We start from the raw sequence: 16494 nt of genomic DNA, 5'->3' as shown, positions 1-16494 counted from the left end.
GCTGTCTCCCTTAACAATAAGTACTCCTACCAGGGGAAAGCAACAGTGGCCGGAGTGGAAAGTTCAAGAGGGAGATTAGAGGAAGGTTTTTTACTCCGAGAGTGGTTGGTGCGTGGAATGCACTGCCTGAGTCAGTGGTGGAGGCAGATACACGAGTGAAATTTAAGAGACTACTAGACAGGTATATGGAGGAATTTATGGTGGGGGGTTGTATAGGAGGCAGGATTTAAGGGTCGGCACAACATTGTGGGCCAAAGGACCTGTACTGTGCTGTACTATTCTATGTTCTACGTTCTATAAGGTACCCCATGCAAGGCTTATTGAGCGAATAAGGAAGCATGGGATCCAAGGGGACATTGCTTTGTGGATGCAGAGTTGGCTTGCCCACAGAAGGCAAAGCGTGGTTGTAGATGGGTCATATTCTGCATGGAGGTCGGTGACCAGTGGTGTGCCTCAGGGATCTGTTCTGGGATCCCTTCTCTTCGTGATTTTTATAAATGACCTGGATGAGGAATTGGAGGGATGGGTTAGTAAATTTGCTGATGACACAAAGGTTGGGGTGTTGTAGATGGTGTGGAGGGCTGTGAGACGTTACAGTGGGACATCAATAGGATGCAAAACTGACTGAGAAGTGGCAGATAGAGTTCAACCCAGATAAGTGTGAGGTGGTTCATTTTGGTAGGTCAAATATGATGGCAGAGTATAGTATTAATGGTAAGGCTCTGGGAGGATCAGAGGGATCTTGGGGTCTGAGTCCATAGGACACTCAAAGCTGCTGCGCAAGTTGACTCTGTGGTTAAGAAGGCAACGGTGCACTGTCCTTCATCAACCGTGGGATTGAGTTTAAGAGCCAAGAGGTAATGTTGCAGCTATATAGGGCCCTAGTCAGACCCCGCTTGGGGTACTGTGCTCAGATCTGGTCACCTCATTACAGGAAGGATGTGCAAACTATAGAAAGGGTGCAGGGGAGATTTACAACGATGTTGCCTGGATTGGGGAAGCATGCCTTATGAGAATAGGTTGAGTGAACTTGGCCTTTTTTCCTTGGCGCGCAGAGGATGTGAGGTGACGTGATAGACGTGTATAAGATGATGAGAGGCATTGTTCGTGTGGATAGTCAGAGGTTTTTCCCAGGGCTGAAAGGCTAACATGAGAGGGCACAGTTCTAAGGTGCTTTGAAGTTGGTACAGAGGGGATGTCAGGGGTTAAGTTTTTTTTATGCAGAGAGTTGTGAGTGTGTAGAATGGGCTGCCGGCAACGGTGGTGGAGATGGATATGATAGGGTCTTTTAAGAGACTCCTTGATAGGTACATGGAGCTTAGAAAAATACAGGGCTATGGGTAATGCTAGGTAATTTCTAAAGTAAGTAGATGTTCGGCACAGCATTGTGGGATGAAGGGCCTGTATTGTGCTGTAGGCTTTCTATGTTTCTAGACGAGGAATGTTTGATGACTCTGGGTCTGTACTCGCCTGAACTTAGAAGGATGAGGAGGGATCTCATTGAAACCTTTCGAATGTTGAAAGCCTTGGAGAGAATAGATGTGGAAAGGATGTTTCCCATGATGTGCGAGTCTAGGACAAGAGGGCACTGCCTCAGGATAGAGGGGCGCCCTTTCTAAACGGAGATGCGGAGAAATTTCTTTCGCCAAAGGGTGGAGAATTTGTAGAATTTGTTGCCACATGCAGCTGTGGAGGCCAGGTTGTTCGGTGTACTTAAGGCAGAGATTGATCAGTTCTTGATTGGACATGTCATCAAAGGTTACAGGGACAGGGCCGGGAACTGGGGTTGAGGAGGAGATAAACATAGAAACAGAGAAAATAGGTGCAGGAGTAGGCCATTCGGCCCTTCGAGCCTGCGCTGCCATTCAGTATGATCATGGCTGATCATCCAACTCAGAACCCTGTACCAGCCTTCCCTCCATACCCCCGACCCCTTTAGCCACAAGGGCCATATCTAACTCCCTCTTAAATATAGCCAATGAACTGGCCTCAACTGTTTCCTGTGGCAGAGAATTCCACAGATTCATCACTCTCTGTGTGAAGAAGTTTTTCCTCATCTTGGTCCTAAAAGGCTTCCCCTTTATCCTCAAACTGTGACCCCTCGTTCTGGACTTCCCCAACATCGGGAACAATCTTCCTGCATCTAGCCTGTCCAATCCCTTTAGGATTTTATACGTTTCAATAAGATCCCCCCTCAATCTTCTAAATTCCAGAAAGTATAAGGCTATTCGATTCAGTCTTTCATCATATGAAAGTCCTGCCATCCCAGGAATCAATCTGGTGAACCTTCTTTGTACTCCCTCCCCGGCAAGAATGTCTTTCCTCAGATTAGGGGATCAAAACTGCACACAATACTCCAGGTGTGGTCTCACCAAGGCCTTGTACAACTGCAGTAGTACCTCCCTGCTCCTGTACTCGAATGCTCTTGCTATGAATGCCAGCATACTATTCGCCTTTTTCACCGCCTGCTGTACCTGCATGCCCACTTTCAATGACTGATGTACAATGACACCCAGGTCTCGTTGCACCTCCCCTTTTCCTAATCGGCCACCAATCAGATAATAATCTGTTTTTAAAAACGCAAACAACAGGAATTCTGCTGGAAATTCAAGCAACACACATAAAAGTTGCTGGTGAACGCAGCAGGCCAGGCAGCATCTCTAAGAAGAGGTGCAGTCGACGTTTCAGGCCGAGACCCTTCGTCAGGACTAACGAATCTGTTTTCCTGTTTTTGCCACCAAAGTGGATAACCTCACATTTATCCACATTAAATTGCTTCTGCCATGAGTTTGCCCACTCACCTAACCTATCCAAGTCACCCTGCATCCTCTTAGCATTCTCCTCACAGCTAACACTGCCGCCCAGCTTCATGTCATCCGCAAACTTGGAGATGCTGCATTTAGTTCCCTCATCTAAGTCATTAACATATATTGTAAACAACTGAGGTCCCAGCACTGAGCCTTGCGGTACCCCACTAGTCACTGCCTGCCATTCTGAAAAGGTCCCATTTATTCCCACTCTTTGCATCCTGTCTGCCAACCAATTCTCTATCCACATCAATACCTTACCCCCAATACCGTGTGCTTTAAGTTTGCACACTAATCTGCTGTGTGGGACCTTGTCAGAAGCCTTTTGAAAATCCAAATATACCACATCCACTGGTTCTCCCCTATCCACTCTACTAGTTACATCCTCAAAAAATTCTATGAGATTCGTCAGACATGATTTTCCTTTCACAAATCCATGCTGACTTTGTCTGATGAATTCACCGCTTTCCAACTGTGCTGTTATCTCAATTTTGATAACTGACTCCAGCATTTTCCCCACCACCGATGTTAGGCTAACCGATCTATAATTCCCCAGTTTCTCTCTCCCTCCTTTTTTAAAAAGCGGGGTTACATTAGCCACCCTCCAATCCTCAGGAACTAGTCCAGAATTTAAAGAGTTTTGAAAAATTATCACTAATGCATCCACTATTTCTTAGGCTACTTCCTTAAGCTCTCTGGGATGCAGACCATCTGGCCCAGGGGATTTATCTGCCTTTAATCCCTTCAATTTACCTAACACCACTTTCCTACTAACATGTATTTCCCTCAGTTCCTTCATCTCACTAAACCCTTGGTCCCCTACTATTTCCGGAAGATTATTTATGTCCTCCTTAGTGAAGACAGAACCAAAGTAGTTATTCAATTGGTCTGCCGTGTCCTTGTTCCCCATAATCAATTCACCTGTTCTGTCTGTAGGGGACCTACATTTGTCTTAACCAATCTTTTTCTTTTCACATATCTATAAAAGCTTTTACAGTCAGTTTTTATGTTCCCTGCCGGTTTTCTCTCACAAACTTTTTTCCCTTTCCTAATTAAGCCCTTTGTCCACCTCTGCTGGACTCTGAATTTCTCCCAGCCCTCAGGTGAGCCGCTTTTTCTGGCTAATTTGTATGCTGCTTCTTTAGAATTGATACTATCCCTAATTTCCCTTGTCAGCCACGGGTGCACTACCTTCCCTGATTTATTCTTTTGCCAAACTGGGATGAACAATTGTTGTAGTTCATCCATGCGATCTTCAAATGCTTGCCATTGCATATCCACCGTCAACCCTTTAAGTATCATTTGCCAGTCTATCTTAGCTAATTCACGTCTCGTACCTTCAAAGTTACCCTTCTTTAAGTTCAGAACCTTTGTTTCTGAATTAACTATGTCACTCTCCATCTTAATGAAGAATTCCATCATATTATGGTCACTCTTACCCAAGGGGCCTCTCACGACAAGTTTGCTAATTAACCCTTCTTCATTGCTCAATACCCAGTCTAGAATAGCCTGCTCACTAGTTGGTTCCTTGACATATTGGTTCAAAAAACCATCCCGCATGCATTCCAAGAAATCCTCTTCCTCAGCACCCTTACCAATTTGTTTCACCCAATCTATATGTAGATTGAAGTCACCAATTATAACGGCTGTTCCTTTATTGCATGCATTTCTAATTTATAATAAATAAAAGGAAAGGATCAGCCATGATTGAATGGCAGAGCAGGTTGGATGGGCCAGATGGCCTAATTCTGCTCCTATGTCTTATGGTCTTATGATTTAATTTTTAAGGGAAAGGATAGAGTGGTTTGAGGAAGCAAATTCCAGAAGTTGGGTGGAATAACTAAGTTTTGTACTGTGCAAGAGATCAAAACTGGGGAAGTGCAAGCACAGCTCCAACAACTCCAAGCTGATCCCTGAGCATTTGCATGCTCTCCCTGTGATTGAGTTGGGCTCCACTGATGCTCCAGTTCTCTCCCATATTCTAATGATGTGAATTTCTCAGTTAGTTGGTTTCTATAAATTATCCGTGTGTAAATGGATATTGGGGGAGGAGGGTGGAGAATGGAGTGGAGAGAAAAGGTTGCTGAGAAACAGCGGGTTCAATGACATTGAATGGATTGTTCTGAGAGTCAGCAGGGATTCAACAGGTTCCTTTAATGCCATAATGAAAAATGAAATCTCAAAGGGCTTTAGGGCTGCAGGAAGTCATAAGATGAAAGGCACTGGGAGTATATGAAAATGTACAAAACTATTTCAATGTAAAAGGATAGTTGTACTAAGAGTCAGTGTAAACAGAATCAGGTTTACTATCACTGACATATTTTGTGAAATTTGATGTTTTACGGTAGCAGTACTGTGCAATACGTAAAAAATACCACAAATTATACAATAAGAAATACACTGTATGTGTTGTGCAAAGAAGAGCAAAATAAGCTCATTGTCGATTCAGAAATCTGATGGCAGAATGAAAAAAAGCTGTTCCTAAGGCATTGAGTGTGACTTCAAGCTCCTGTACTTCCTCTCTGATGCTAGCAATGTCAAGAGGGCATGTCCTGGGAATAGGGGCTCCTTCATGTAGATCAGTAAGTTCAGGGCAGTTGGATGTTAGAAACTTCTTAAAAATAAGGATGGTAGAGTTTGTGGAACTTGAGAGCCATGCAGGTCTTAGAACATGCAATATTAAATTATTATATTAACTGTCACCTTCACAGAATGTGCTACAAACAATTGCCTAAATGGGGGAAGCTGTGCAAAACATCTTCGTTCAGAATATTATGTCTGTCGATGTCCACATGGATACACTGGTAAACACTGTGAGATAGGTATGTTGTCATCCAGCAGTTTGATATAACATTAATGTTTATTTACATGTACTATAACAAAAATTAACGTTAATACTGCTAGTTACGGAAAATTTTGACCATAATATATTTTTTCCATCATCCTTTGGATCATTAATGGAGATATAGATAAATAATGAAGCCTCATTCTGAAAGATATTACCTCAGACAATGTAGTAATCATAGCTATGCAATAACAACTATACCACATCAGATACTTTTGAGGGGGACGGCCTACGGGGGGGGGGGGGGTGGAAGCAGCAGTGACCAGGTCTCTACCACTGGGTCTGGTGCTGCGTCTCAGAAAAGCAGAGGGGTGAAGAGGACTGCAGTGTTGAGAGGAGATTCCTTAGCCACAGAAGCAGACTCTAGATTCTGTGGGCGCAATAGAGACACCCAGATGCTATGTTGCCTCCCAGTTGCCAGGGTCAGGGATGTCTCAGTCCACGGTATTCTCAGGAGGAGGGTGAGCTGACAGAAGTCTAGGTACATATTGACACCACTAACATAGGTTGAACAGTTGAAGAGATCCTGCAAAGAAATTTTAGGGAGCTCGGTAGAAAGCTGAAAAACAGAACTTCCAGGGTAGTCATCTCCAAGTTGATGCCTGCGGCACACGCCAGTGAGGGTCAGAATAGGATGTTTGGCAAGTGAATGCTTGACTGAGGAACTGATGCAGGGGCAGGTGTTCAGATTTATGGATCATTGGGATCTCTTCCAGGGAAGGTACGATCTGTACAATAGGTACTGTTACACCTGAACACAAGGGGGACCAATATTCTTGCGGGCAAGATTGTTAGAGCAGTTTGAGAGGGTTTAAACTAAATTGGCAGGGGAATGGGAACCAGAGTGATAGTTTTGAAGATGAGGTAGTTGGTTTACAAACAAAGGCAATGTACAGTGAAACTCCTAGCAAAGAGGGGCTTATGATAGGGCAAGATTTCAGTCAACAAGATGAATTGCAATATAAAAGGGGGACAAAATCGAAAAGGGTGAATACAGGACTGAAGGTGTTACATTTGAATGCACGCAGTGTACGGAATAAGATAGATGAACTTGTAGCACAGTTACATATTGGCATGTATGATGTTGGCATCACTGAGTCATGGCTGAAAGAAGATTATAGCTGGGAGCTCATGTTGTTCGTCCATCGTTGACGTCGATGAGGACCTCGACACCATAATGATGGTGTCGAGACTAGCGCGTGATTTGAATTTAAGTGAGGGAGAGTTGCGCAGCGTCAGCCTCACTCTCTCTTCCCAATTCCCATCTGGGTCCAGTGGCAAGACACAGTCTAGACGGCTGGAGATGGGACTAGGCGCAGTGGATGACCAGGACATCTTCTGTGTCTTGTCCTGCTCTACACGTTCCATGACGCTTGCAGAGACCGCCTTCTTGACCATTGGACCTTCCATTGGTCTCATCCGCTCAATCCGCCGGAGTCTGTCTTCACATGCTGGGATAGACAACTCCCTATCTCACCGAGGGTTTGAGACCCGTCGGCTACCCTCACCTGGTTTAGCCGGTTTGTCGAAGCCATTGCCCGGGGTGTGGCCGCTGTCACATGCAAACAGCTACAGGGAGCCACAGGTGAGAGCTGAGTGCCAGGTGGGGACCAAAGGTGGACTAACCGCCCTGAAAAGGACACGACACGTTCCCCCACCAGAGGTGCTACCCCTCCCTGACACCCCATATACCCCAAGGAGCTAAACATCCAAGGATACACTTTGTATCGAGTGGACAGGCAGGTAGGCAAAGGTGGTGACATAACACTGTTGGTAAAAAATGCAATCAAATCATTAGAAAGAAGTGACATAGGGCTGGAAGGTGTTGAATTGTTGTGGGTAGAGGAAACATAAGGGTTTCCACTATTCTAAAAGAAATGCAAGGGTATAAAGATCTTGATGGGAGTTATATGCAGACCACAAAACAGTAGTAAGCATATAGTCCACAGATTACAAAGGGAGACAGAAAATGCATGTCAAAAGGGCAATAGTCATGGAGGATTTCAATATGCAGGTAGATTGGGAAAATCAGAATGATGCTGGATCCCAAGACAGAGAATTTTTAGAATGCTTACGAGACGACCTTTTAGAGGAACTCGTGGTTGAGCCCACTAGGGGATCAGATATTCGAGATTGAGTGTTATGAAACAAACTAGAATTGTTTAGAGATCCTTAGGGACAAGTGATCAAAATATGATTGCATTTACCCTGAAGTTTGAGAAGGAGAAGGTAAAGTCGGATGTATCAGTATTACAGTGGAGTCAGAGGAATTACTGAGGCATGAGAGAGGAGATGGCCAAAATTGATTGGAAAAGAACACTGGTTAGGATGATGGCAGGCCAGTAATGCCTGGAATTTCTGGAAGCAATTCAAAAGGTACAGGACCGATACATCCCAAAGAGTAAAAAGTATTCCAAAGGCAGGCTGTCACGGCCATGACTATCAAAGGAAGTCAAAGCCAACATAAAAGCCAAAGAGAGGGCATATAATAGAGCAAAATACCAGATGACTGGAAATTTGCAAATGTTACTCCGCTATTTAAGAAGGGTGGGAGGCAGCAGAAAGGAAACTATAGACCTGTTAGCCTGACATCAGTGGTTGGAAAGTTGTTGGAATCGATTGTAGGGATGAGTTTACAGAGTACCTGGAGGCACGTGACAAGATAGGCCAAAACCAGCATGGTTTCCTAAAAGGAAAATCCTGCCTGACTAACCCACTGCAATTTTTTGAGGAAATTACAAGTAGGGTAGACAAAGGAGATGCAGTAGACATGGTGTACTTGGATTTTCGGAAGGCCTTTGACAAGGTGTCATACATGAGGCTGCTTAGCAAGATAAGAACCCATGGAATTACAGGGAAGTTGCGAGTATGGGTGGAGCATTGGCTGGTCGGCAGAAAACAGAGAGTGGGAATAAAGGGATCCTGGCTGGCTGCTGGTTACCAGTAGAGTTGCACAGGGGTCGGTGTTGGGACCGCAGCTTTTTACGATGTATGTCAATGATTTGGACAATGGTATTAATGGATTTGTGGCTAAATTTGCCAATGATATGAAGATAGATGGAGGAGCGGGTAGAGTTGAGGAAACAGAGAGCCTGCAGAGAGACTTAGATACTTTAGCAGAATGGGCAAAGAAGTGACAAATGAAATACAATGTTGGAAAGTGTATGGTTATGCAATTTGGTGGAAAAAAATAAATGGGCAAACTATTATTTAGATGGGGAGAAAATTCAAAATACAGCGATGCAAAGGGACTTGGGAGTCCTTGTGCAAGATACCCTAAAAGTTAACCTCCAGGTTGAGTCGGTTGTGAAGAAGGCGAATGCAATGTTGGCATTCATTTCTAGAGATATAGAATATAAGAGCAGGATGTGATGTTGAGGCTCCATAAGGCACTTGTGAGACCACACTTGGAGTATGGTGTGCAGCTTTGGGCTCCTAATTTTAGAAAGGATATATTGACATTGGAGGGGGTTCGGAGAAGATTCACAAGAATGATTCCAGGAATGAAAGGGTTAACGTATGAGGAACGATTGGGCTGTATTCCCTGGAGTTCAGGAGAATGAGGGGGGATCTCGTAGAAACATTCCAAATGTTAAAAAGGCCTGAACAGATTAGATGTGGCAAAGTTACTTCCCATGGTAGGGGATTCTAGGACAAAAGGGCATGACTTCAGGATTGAAGGACGTCCATTTTAAAACAGCGATGCAGAGAAATTACTTTAGTCAGAGGTGGGAAATCTGTGGAATTTGTTACCATGAGTGGCTGTGGATATAGATAGGTTCTTGATTAGCCAGGGCATCAAACGGTATGGGGTGAAGGCAGGGGAGTGGGGATGATTGGAAGAATTGGATCAGCCCATGATTGAATGGCGGAGCAGACTCAACGGGCCGAATGGCCTACTTCTCCTCCTATATCTTATGGGCTTATGGTCTAAAATTTAGAGGATTGGGAAGCTTTTAAAAAACAGCAGGAGGCAACTTAAAAAGCCATTAATAAGGAAAAGATGAAATATGAAAGTCAGCTAGCCAATCATGTTCAAAAGGATACCAAAAGTTTCTTCAGATACATTAAGTGTAAAAGAGAGTCAAGAGTTGATATTGGACTGATGGAAAATGATGCTGGAGAGGTAGTAATGTGGGGGGGGAGCGGGCAAGGAAATGGCAGACAAACTGAATAAGCATTTTGCATCAGTCTCCACTGTAGAAGACACTAGCAGTATGTTGGAAGGTCAGGAATGTCAGGGGTCAGAAGTGTGTAAGGTTACCATTACTAGGGAGAAGATTCTTGGGAAATTGAAAGGTAGAAATATCACCTGGACCAGATGGTATTCCACAAGGTTCTGAAAGAGGTGGTTGAAGAGATTGTAGAGGCATTACTAATAATCTTTCGAGAATCACTAGATTCTGAAATGGTCCCACAAGACTGGAAAATTGCAAATGTCACTCCACTCTTCAAGAAGGGAGAGAGGCAGAAGAAAGGAAACTATAGGCTAGATAGTCTGAACTCAGTGGTTGGGAAGATGATGGAGTTGATTATTAAGGATGGGGTCTCAGAGTGTTTGAAGACATATAATAAAATAGGCCATAGCCAGCATGGTTTCCTCAAGGGAAAATCTTGACTGACAAATCTGTTGGAATTCTTTGAAGAAATAACAAGCAGGATAGACAAAGGAGAATCAGTTGATGTTGTAGTACTTGGATTTTCAGAATGCCTTTGACAAGGTGCCACACATGAGACTGCTTAACAAGCTACAAACCCATGGTATTATTGGAAAGATTCTAGCATGGATAAAGCAGTGGCTGATTGGCAGGAGGCAGAGTGGGAATAACGGGAGCCTTTTCTGGTTGGCTGTTGGTGATTAGTGGTGTTCCACAGGGTTCTGTGTTGAGACCAATTCTTTTCATATTGTACATCAAGGATTTGGATGATGGAATTGGTGGCTTTGTTGCAAAGTTTACAGACAAGATGAAGATAGGTGGAGGGGCAGGTAGTTTTGCAGAAGTAGAGAATCTACAGAAGGACTTTGACAGATTAGGAAAACGGGCAAAGAAATGGCAGATGGAATACAGTGTCAGGAAGTGTATGGTCATGCACTTTGGTATAAGAAATGGAAGGGTTGACTATTTTCTAAATGGAGAGAAAATGCAAAAAATTGAGGCATAAAGGAACTAGGAAATCCTTGTGCAGGATGCACTAAAGGTTAATTTGCAGCTTGAGTCTGTGGTGAGGAAGGCAAATGCAATGTTAGCATTCATTTCAGGAAGTCTAGAATATCAAAGCAAGGATGTAATATTGAAACTTTATAAAGCACTGATGAGGCCTCACTTTGGGAGTATTGTGAGCAGCTTTGGGCCCCTTATCTTTGAAAAGATAAGACCATAACATATACTGAAACTGGAGAGGATTCAAAGGAGGTTCACAAAAATGTTTCCAGGATTGAATGCCTTGTCATATGAAGAGAGTTTGATGCTCTGGGCTTGAATTCACTAGAATTCAGAAGAATAGGGGTGACCTCAATGAAACTACTGAATGGTAAAAGGCCTTGATAGAGTAGATATCGAGAGGATGTTTCCTATGAAAGGAGAATCTAAAACAAAAGGACAGAGCCTTAGATTAGAGAGTCATCATTTTAGAACAGAGATTAGGTGAAATTTCTTTAGCCAGAAAGTCGTGAATCTGTGAATCTTTGCCATAGGCCGTTATGGAGGCTAAGTCTTTATGTATATTTAAGGCAGAAGTTGATATGTTCTTGATTGGTCAGAACATGAAGGGATAGACAGATAGGTATAAACTTTATTGATCCCAAAGGAAATTACAGTGTCACAGTAACATTACAAGTGCACAGGTATAAATACTAGAAGAGAAGTAAAACGAATAAACATAAGTTACCACAGTTTTACAGTCATCATTTCCCTATCTATAGGTTGACTCATAATAGAGCCTAATGGATGAAGTAAGAATTACCTTATATAGTGCTCTTTGTAGCAGCGCAATTATCTTAGTCTATTACTAAAAGTGCTCTGTTCGGCCATGGTGGCATGCAGAGGGTGAGAAACACTGTACAGAATCACCACGATTTTCCGTAGGGTCCCTTGTTCTACTACAGCCTCCAGTGTGTCCAGTTTGACTCCCATAACAGAGTTTGCCTTTCTAATCAGTGTATTGAGCCTGTTGTTGCCATTGCCCCAGCACACCACCACGTAGAAGATTATACTGGTAACCACAGAGTGGTAGAACATGTGAAGGAGAGGTCTGCATACTCCAAAGGACCTCAGTCTCCTCAGGAAGTAGAGGTGTCTCTGGCCCTTCTTGTGCACAGCCTCTATGCTGGTGCTCCACTGAAACCTGTCATCCAGGTGCACTCCCAGTACTTGTAGATCCTCACCACATCCACGTCCCCACCATCAATAGTAACAGGGAGCAATGCAGGCTTAGTCTTCCTAAATTCCATTACCATCTCCTTTATCTCATTAATAGAACATAGAATAGTACAGCACAGTACAGGCCCTTCGGCCCACAATGTTGTGCCGACCCTCAAACCCTGCCTCCCATATAAGCCCCCCACCTTAAATTCCTCCATATACCTGTCTAGTAGTCTCTTAAACTTCACTAGTGTATCTGCCTCCACCACTGACTCAGGCAGAGCATTCCACGCACCAACCACTCTCTGAGTAAAAAACGTTCCTCTAATATCCCCCTTGAACTTCCCACCCCTTACCTTAAAGCCATGTTCTCTTGTATTGAGCAGTGGTGCCACGGGGAAGAGACGCTGGCTACCCACTCTATCTATTCCTCTTAATATCTTGTATACCTCTATCATGTCTCCTCTCATCCTCCTTCTCTCCAAAGAGTAAAGCCCTAGCTCCCTTAATCTCTGATCATAATGCGTACTTTCTAAACCAAGCAGCATCCTGGTAAATCTCCTCTGTACCCTTTCCAATGCTTCCACATCCTTCCTATAGTAAGGTGACCAGAACTGGACACAGTACTCCAAGTGTGGCCTAACCAGAGTTTTATAGAGCTGCATCATTACATCACGACTCTTAAACTCTATCCCTCGACTTATGAAAGCCAACACCACATAAGCTTTCTTAACAACACTATTGTTGAGCTGCAGATGATTCATCCTGCACCATATGATAAAGTCCTCCACCAGCACCCTATATTCATTCTCCTGTCGTCCCTTTATATTCCCAACTATTGCTGAGCCATCAGAGAGTTTCTGCAGATGACATGACTCGGTGTTATATCTAAAGTCCGAGGTATACAAGGTAAACAGGAAGGGAGAAGGCAGGAGTTTGGGGTTGAAAGGAAAATTGGGTCAGCCATGTTGATATGGCAGAAAAGACTTGATGGGCCAAATGGCCAAATTCTGCTCCTATAGCTTATGGTCTTATGGACAGACATCACCTCAGGATACAGAAACATAGAAACCATACAGCACAATACAGAACCTTCAGCCCACAAAGCTGTGCCGAACATGTCCCTACCTGAGAACTACCTAGGCTTTACCCACCGCCCTCTATTTTTCTAAGCTCCATGTAGCCATCCAGGAATCTCTGAAAAGACCGTATCGTTTCTGCCTCCACCACCGCCGCCGGCAGTCCATTCCACACACTCACCACTCTCTGCGTAAAAAACTTACCCCTGACATCTCCTCTGTACCTGCTTCCAGGCACCTTAAAACTGTGCTCCCTCATGCTAGCCATTTCAGCCCTGGGGAAAAGCCTCTGACTATCCACACGATCAATGCCTCTCATTATCTTGTACACCTCTATCAGGACACCTGTCATCTTCCATCGCTCCAAGGAGAAAAGGCCGAGTTCACACAACCTATTCTCATAAGGCATGCTCCCCAATCCAGGCAACATCCTTGTAAATCTCCTCTGCAACCTTTCTATGGTTTCCATGTCCTTCCTGTAGTGAGGCAACCAGAATTGAGCACAGTACTCCAAGCGGGTTCTAACCAGGGCTCCAAGTGGGGTCTGACCAGGGTCCTATATAGCTGCAACATTACCTCTCGGCTCTTAAACTCAGTTCCACGATTGATGAAGGCCAATACATTCTTAACCAGGATAGAGGGGTGTCCTTTTAGAACGGAGAGGAGGAGGAATTTCTTTAGCCAGAGACTGGTGAATCTGTGGAATTGTTTGCCACAGGCGGCTGTAGCAGCCAAGTCTTTACATTTATTTTTTTTTAGGCATCTGTTAGTCTCATGAGAACGTGGATTTGCGCCTTGGAAGGTTTCCAGGGTGCAGGCCTGGGCAAGGTTGTATGGAACACCGGCAGTTGCCTTGCTCAAGGACACAACACGCCTCAGCCAAGGCTCGAACTAGCGACCTTCAGATCACTAGACGAATGCCTTAACCAGTTGGCCACGCGCCAATACATTTATTTAAGGCAGTAGTTAATATATTTTTGATTGGCCAGGGCATGAAGTAATACAGGGTGGAGACAGATGGTTGGGGCTGAGAGGGAAAATGGATCAGCCATGATGAAATGGCAGAGTAGACCTGATGGGCCAAATAGCCTAATTCTGCTCCTACTGTATATCTCATGGTCTTATATCAGATTATTTCATAGGTTAAAACCAAATCATATAAAATTTCAAGCAAACCTCCAAATGTTTTATTATTTTTATGCTATAAGTTACAAAACATTCAATGGAAATGCAAATTACAAATGGGACATATGGTGTTGATAAGTCAGTGAACAAGCCATGGAAAACAGAGAGAGCGACCTAATAGTAGCCATCTATCACTCACTAACTTGGTGATCTCAATTGCTCTACTATGGGAATGCACAGTACAGAAGTCAGGCGTTTCATAGAAGTGTGAAATGAAACACTGAATGCAAATTCCTCACATCGTAAGACATAGGAACATGATTTAGCCATTTGGCCCATTGAACCTGCTCTGCCATTTGATAATTGTTGATTTATTTTTTCTCTCTCTCTCTTAGCCATATTCTTCTGCCTTCTTCTCATTAGCTTTCGCACACTTGGTAATCACAAACCTATCAATCTCTGCTTTAAATATACACAATAACTTGGCCTCCACAGCGATCTGTAGGAAAGAATTCCATAGATTGACCAACCCTGGCTAAAGAGATTCCTCTTCATCTCTGTTCTGAGGGGGCTGTCCTACTATTCTGAGGCTGTGCCCTCTGGACCAAGACTCTCCCATTATAGGAAGTATCCTCTCCACGTCGGCTTCACGTAGGCCTTTCAATATTCAGTAGTTTTCAATGAGAACACCCCCTCATTCTTCTAAATTCAAGTAAGTACAGGCCCAGAGCCATCAAATGCTCTTTATACATTAACCTTTTCATTGCTGGGATCATTCTCGTAAACCTCCTCCGGATCCTTTCCAATTCCCTCACATCTTTTCTTAGATCTTGAGCCCAAAACTTCTCACAACACTTCAGATGCGGTTTGACCAGTGCCTTTTAAAGTTTTGGCATGATATTTATATTCTAGTCTACTGGAAAGGAATGCTAACATTGCATTTGCCTTCCTTACTACTGACTCAACCTGCAACTTAACTGTTGGAGAATCCTGCACTAGGATTCCTAAGTTTCTTTGCACCTCTGAGTTCTGGATTTGCTCCCTGTGTGGAAGATAGTCTATGCTTTTATTCTTCTACCAAAGTGCATGGCCATGCATTTCCCTACATCTGCCACTTCTTTGTCCATTGTCCTAATCAGTCCAAGTACTTCTGCAATCCCCCTCTTCCTCAACACCACATGTCCCTCCACCCATCTTTGTAAAACAACATAGGTGAGAGCCTAAGGACAGAATGATTTTCCTGTAGCTTTTGCAACAGAGAGAGCTAGCAGAGGGAACTATGTAAATTAATTCCAATTGCTTTTCTTTTCTCTTAACAAAAATCTTGGGGTTTGAAAGATTATCTATTATCTTGCAAAAAGTGCCCAATTGATTTTTTATGGTCATTGTGTTTTACTCCAGAAAAAGCTATTCAGTTTATCTCTGCTCTATTCCTCAGAAGTGTAAGGGTTTCCTTTTTAAGCAAATATTTAATTCTCTTTTGAGATGGAATATAATTACTTAATGGAATGGTGTGAAATTCCCTTAGAGGAAAAAGATTGAGTTACCACATTAATCATTTCACCTCCATTAAGTAAATGCAAAACTGCTGATAGATTTTGTCAGTTTTTCCAACATTAATTGAAACTACTCTAAATAACAGTGTGCCCCAATTAGCAAAAGGATTCTTAAAAATATTTTTCATCCATGGATTGAAACAGAAAAAGGAAATTTCAAGTGCAATTACAATGATATTTTTGTTTTTTAGATATTAAATCCCAGTGCATTACTGACAGGGGAAGAAATTACAGGGGCACAAGGAACTACACAAAATCTGGCTCTCAGTGCTTGAGATGGGATTCAGCTGCAGTCCGTGAAAGAAACTATAATGCAAGAAGATCAGATGCATTGAATTTGGGTCTTGGGAGTCACAATTTTTGCAGGTATATTTTTGTCTTCCCAAATGCTTTCTATTATATTTTTGATCGATGGCAACAAAATCAAATGTGGAGAGGAAAATTATAGAAACATAGAAAATCTACAGCACATTACAGACTCTTTGGCCCACAATGTTGTGCAGACCACATAACCTACTCTAGAAATTGCCCCTATTTTTCTAAGATCTATGTACCTCTTTATGAGGCTCTTAAAAGACCCTATAGTATCCGCCTCTACTGCCTGCGCTGGCAGTGCATTCCATGCATCCACCATTCTCTTTCTGAAAATCTTACCTCCAACATTCCCCCTTGTACCTACTTCCAAGCACCTTAAAACTATGCCCACTCATGTTAGCCATT

The 16494-nt window shown here is 43.3% G+C and overlaps 1 protein-coding gene across 2 annotated transcripts in view; it reads left to right on the top strand.

The window, feature by feature from the left end:
• LOC140211881 (salivary plasminogen activator beta-like) overlaps nucleotides 1-16494 on the top strand; it is a 112629-nt gene that overhangs the window by 66664 nt on the left and 29471 nt on the right. For both annotated transcript variants that reach the window (XM_072282069.1, XM_072282068.1), the window contains 2 exons: nucleotides 5519-5629; nucleotides 15966-16140. In XM_072282069.1, coding sequence (XP_072138170.1) covers nucleotides 5519-5629; nucleotides 15966-16140 — 286 coding nt within the window. The remainder of the gene's footprint in view (nucleotides 1-5518; nucleotides 5630-15965; nucleotides 16141-16494) is intronic.

This window comes from Mobula birostris, chromosome 18 (genome assembly GCF_030028105.1).
Source record: "Mobula birostris isolate sMobBir1 chromosome 18, sMobBir1.hap1, whole genome shotgun sequence".
NCBI classification, from domain to species: domain Eukaryota; kingdom Metazoa; phylum Chordata; class Chondrichthyes; order Myliobatiformes; family Myliobatidae; genus Mobula; species Mobula birostris.
Note: the sequence above shows the minus strand (reverse complement) of the source record. Positions and strands in the feature narration are given on the sequence as shown.